General features: G+C 48.9%; 1 protein-coding gene across 1 annotated transcript in view; it reads right to left on the bottom strand.

Annotated features, from left to right (window-relative positions):
• wwk (white walker) overlaps positions 1 to 5,000 on the bottom strand; it is a gene marked incomplete in the record, with an annotated part of 115,548 nt that overhangs the window by 1,707 nt on the left and 108,841 nt on the right. Inside the window, 5 exon segments of the mRNA XM_070114488.1 lie at positions 1 to 147; positions 809 to 978; positions 2,399 to 2,530; positions 4,526 to 4,545; positions 4,672 to 4,849. The exon segment at positions 1 to 147 is cut by the window's left edge and continues 1,707 nt beyond it. Coding sequence (XP_069970589.1) covers positions 1 to 147; positions 809 to 978; positions 2,399 to 2,530; positions 4,526 to 4,545; positions 4,672 to 4,849 — 647 coding nt within the window.

Raw genomic sequence — 5,000 nt, 5'->3', positions numbered from 1 at the left:
ACGTCGGTGGGAGACAGAACCTCGTCTTCGTCTATGGTGCTGGCCGGCGACGTCTTGAAGGATCGTCTCCTGGAATACATAAGGTCCGTCTGGGCACTACGGTCCACATACTCTGTGGTGGACGTTATCGAGTGCCCGAACAAGTACCTGCTGGGGTCGAGACAGAACCGGTGAAAGGACCTCTCCTCGCACGGCGCGAAGCCTAATGCATGAGATTGGAAAAAATAAAGAGACGAAAAGATTTTTAATTCGTTAAAAAAAGGATGCTGGAAAAAAAGTGTTGAAGGAAAACTACAACGGCCAAGGGAAGACGGGAAGCAGAGGAAGGGAAAAGGGTGGTCATCATGTGCTTTAAAACCTCTACCATAAAAAAGGAAACAGCTAGATACTCTCACAAGCCTAAGATACAGAAAAAGAAGAATAAGAAATAAAAAAGAAGCAGAAGCAGAATAAAGAAAAAAAAATCAAGAATACCAAGAAGAAAGAAGAAAAGATTAGAGAGAGAAAGAAAGAAAGAATAGAGAGAAAACAAGGAAGAAAGAAGAGAGAGAAAACAAGAAAGAAAGAAAAGAGAGAGGGAAAACAAGAAAGAGAGAAGAGAGAGAAAGAAAAGAAATAAGCGAGAAGAGAAGAAAAGAGCAGAAAAAGATAAGAAAGAAAGAGAGAGAAAGAGAAGAGAGAGAAAAAGAGAAGAGAGAGAGAGAGAGAGAAGACAACAGAGAGAAATAGCCTTGAACGCTCGCCCATGAGCCAAGAAGAAGTCGAGGGAAGGGAGAGGCACGTTAGGAGGCCGACCATGTTAGCTCACCTAGGGGAGGGCGACTGGGATTCCTCACGTGTCGGTGGCGAGTTGGAGGTGGAGAGGCGGCGGAGGGCCTCGCGCCGCTGGAACTCCACCTTCGCCATCTCCGTCGCCACCCACGCGGGGATGTCCGGGATCACGTAGCTGATGCCGTACTTGAGGGCGATCATGGCGTGCTGGGGGCAGGGAGAGGGGGGGGGGGGCGGTTAGGGGGCTGCGTTGGGCCGAAGCACTTGGCTGTCTGTGTTGGTTGGATGTCTGGCTGTCTGTTGTCTGTTTGTTTGTCGAATCTCTCTGTCTGTGTCTTTTTGTTGTATCTATGTCTGTTGTCTGTTGTTTGTCGTCTCTCTATCTGTTGTCTGTTTGTCGTCTCTCTGTCTGTTGTCTGTTTGTTTGTCGTCTCTCTATCTGGTGTCTGTTTGTCGTCTCTCTTCTGTCTGTCTGTTTGTTTGTCGTCTCTCTATCTGGTGTCTGTTTGTTCAGTCTCTCTGTCTGTTTGTCTGTTTGTTTTTGTCGTCTCTCTATCTGGGTGTCTGTTTGTCTGTCTCTCTGTCTGTTGTCTGTTTGTTTTTGTCGTCTCTCTGTCTGTTGTCTATGTTGTCGTCTCTCTGTCTGTTGTCTGTTTGTCGTCTCTCATCTATGTTGTCTGTTATATTTGTCCAATCTCTCTGTCTGTTGTCTGTTTTGTCGTCTCTCTCTGTCTGTTGTCTGTTTTGTTTATTAATCTCTCTGTCTGTTGTCTGTTTGTCGTCTCTCTGTCTGTTGTCTGTTTGTCGTCTCTCTCTGTCCACATGTTGTCTGTTTGTTTTTGTCAGTCTCTCTGTCCTATTTGTCTGTTTTGTCGTCTCTCTGTCTGTCTGCTGTCCTTTTGTTTGTCTTCTCTCTGTCTGTGTCTGTTTGTTTGTCTTCTCTCTGTCTGTGTCTGTTTGTTTGTCGTCTCTCTATCTGTTGTCTGTTTGTCAATGTCTCTAATCTGTCTGTTTTCATGTTTTGTTTTGTCGTTCTCTCTGTCTGTCTGTTTGTTTGTCGTCTCTCTGTCTGTTGTCTGTTTGTTTGTCGTCTCTCTGTCTGTTGTCTGTTTGTTTGTCGTCTCTCTATCTGTTGTCTGTTTGTCGTCTCTCTGTCTGTTGTCTGTTTGTTTGTCGTCTCTCTATCTGTTGTCTGTTTGTCGTCTCTCTGTCTGTTGTCTGTTGGTTTGTCGTCTCTCTATCTGGTGTCTGTTTGTCGTCTCTCTGTCTGTTGTCTGTTTGTTTGTCGTCTCTCTATCTGTTGTCTGTTTGTCGTCTCTCTGTCTGGCTGTCTGTGAGTCTTTGTGTTTGTCCGCCTGTCTGTCCACCCATCTACCTATCTACCTATCTTTAATCTATGATCCCTTAGTAATCGTAATAACTTGTTTCAATTCTGCACGAGAAAAACACCTTAAAAAATTCCCACTTTTAAACATGACAAGTAATGAAATTTTATCTTTAAGATTTCCTTCCCATCTAGAATGACAAACAATCTTCAACTCATTTACAACCAATAGAAAACAAAACTAACCAAAAATCTGTATCAAAAAAAAAAGAAAAAGAAGAAGAAAAAAAAAACATTGCTCACCTCCAGTACAATAATGAGTAATATCGTATGCGCCGTCGACATCTCGGGGAACATGCGGTGCACCTGCCCAGAGAGGCCAATTAACATGCAATTGACCATGATTCCGAGGACACCCATCAGCTCCATTGCATCCTGCGAGTAAGGGGATTTTATGTATTATTTGATTCTGCAATAAATCTTTCTTTTATCATATAGCCATCTGTTTATTCTTGTCTATATCTATGTTAGATATTCACTCATATAATCTCTTTGGATTTCAAAATAAGCTTCGCTCAATTCTTGAAACATGATTAGTAAGAATTATAAAAAATATAAGAGAAAGAGAGAGAGAGAGAGGGGGGGGGGAGAAAGAGAGAAAGAGAGAGAAAAAGAGAGGAGATAGAGAAAAAAAAGTCAACGAGAGAGAGAGATAGAGAGGGAGGGGGGGGATGAGAGAAAGAGAAAGAGAGAGAGAGAGAGAGAGAGAGAGAGTCAACGAGAAAGAGAGAGAGAGAGAGAGGGGGAGAGAGAGAGAGAGAGAGATGGAGACGGAATGATAGATAGAGAGAGGTGAGGCGGAGAGAGAAACAGAGAGAGGGGGAGAGAAAGAGAGAGGGGGGGAGATTAAGAGAGAGAGAGGGATAGAGAGAAAAAAAGTCAAGGAGAGAGAGAGAGAGAGAGAGAGAGAGAAGAGAGAGAGAGAGAGAGAGAGAGAGAGAAGAGAGAGAGAGGGAGAGAGGAGAGAGAGAGAGAGAGAGAGAGAGAGAGAGAGAGAGAGAGAGGGAGGAGAAAAGAGAGAGAGAGAGAGAGAGAGAGAGAGAGAGAGAGACACAAGATGAAGAGAGGGGGGAAGGGGAGAGAGAGAGAGGCGGGAGAAAAGAGAGACAGAGGGGGGAGAGAACGACAGAAAGAGAGGGAGAGAGAGAGAGAGAGAGGGAGAGAGAGAGAGAGAGAGAGAGAGAGAGAGAGAGAGAGAGAGAGAGAGAGAGAGAGAGAGAGAGAGAGAGGGGGGGACACAGAGGAGAGAGAGAGAGAGAGAGACCAAGGGGATGGGATAACACACCCAAAACTCCTCTCTCTCTCCCATCCCCACCCTTACACCTACCTTCATTAACCTCCCCCCCCCTCACACGGATCCCCTCATACCCACTGCACCCCATTACTCTCAACCTCTCAGCCAGACAACCTCCCGCGTCCACTCCTTTTCTCCTGCAATTGTCGACGCCCACCCACATTTCCTCTCCCCCACAAGGCCTTTCGTCCCAACCGATATTGTTAATTCTTCTCTCCCCATATCTCCTCATCCTCGCCCGCTCGCTCTCGCTCACTCCAACTTGTATTTCTTATCATATTCTTCTTTCGTTATCAATTTAATGCCAGACCATGTCTCTCACCTCTTACCAAGTCCACCTTTTACCTAACCCACCTTTTTACTCTCACTCCATCCCTTTTCCTCCTTATCTCCTATCCACCTCCACCACCCCAACCCAATCCTCCCTCCAACTATCTTCTCACCTTCACACTAACCAACCTTCTTCCTCCCTCCTCCAACCTCTAATTCTCCTCCTCCTTCCTCACTCCAACCCTCCTCCACCTCCCTCACCAACCAGATCCCCTCTCCCCTTTCCTGCAACCCCTCCTCCACCCCACCCCACCAACCAACCCTCCTCCTCCTGACTCAACCCCCTCCCCCTCCAAACCTACCCCACCCCCACCCCACCATCCATCCCTCTTCCTCTCTGACTCCAACCCCCTCCACCCTCCGCCCCCCTCCACCAACCAACCCTCTTCCTCCCCCCTGGACTCCAACCCCCTCCCCCTTCCCTACTCCCACCCCCACCCACCAACCAACCCTCCTCTTCCTCCTGACTCCAACCCCCTTCCTCCACCCCCACCCCCAACCCCTTTCACCACTTCCACACTCCTCACCCCCCACCAACCAACCTCTTCCTCCTGACTCCAACCCTCCCTCCACCCCTCCACCCCCATCCCACCATCCAACCCTCTTTCCCCTGACTCCAACCCTCCACCTCCACCCCCACCCTCTACCCCCACCCCACCACCAACCCTCTTCCTCCCCCTGACTCCACCAACCAAACTTCTCCCCCTCCCTCCACCCCACCCTCACCCACCCCACTCTCGTTTTACCTGCCACACCCCGATGCTCTTCTCTGACTCTAACCCCTCCCCTCACCCCACCCCATCCCACCAACCAACCTCTTCCTCCCCGACTCAACCCTTCCTCCACCTCTTCAACCCCACCACCGTACACTTACGCCTGCACCCGATGCTCTGCGCCCTGTGTCCGAAGGGCCTCTGGAACACGCAGCACAGCTTGAAGGCGTCCGACCTGATCTCGATGAGGTTGTTGAGGAAAGCGCACATCGCCGCCAGAGGGAACGCCGACGAGAAGAGGGTGACGTATCCGAACTGGATGAACATCTCGAGGTAGTCCTCGAAGGTGCCCTCGTACTGGAGGAGGAAGGAGGAGGAAGGGTAGGTGTGAGGGGTGGGTGGGGTGGGGGGAGGGGAGGGAGTAGAGAGCACGGAATGAAGAGGGTTGTTTTAAAGCGTGTGTACGTGTGTACGTGTGAGTTTGTTTGTTTTCCGTGGATGTGTCGGA

Source organism: Penaeus vannamei, chromosome 36, assembly GCF_042767895.1.
Source record: "Penaeus vannamei isolate JL-2024 chromosome 36, ASM4276789v1, whole genome shotgun sequence".
Lineage (NCBI taxonomy): Eukaryota > Metazoa > Arthropoda > Malacostraca > Decapoda > Penaeidae > Penaeus > Penaeus vannamei.
Note: the sequence above shows the minus strand (reverse complement) of the source record. Positions and strands in the feature narration are given on the sequence as shown.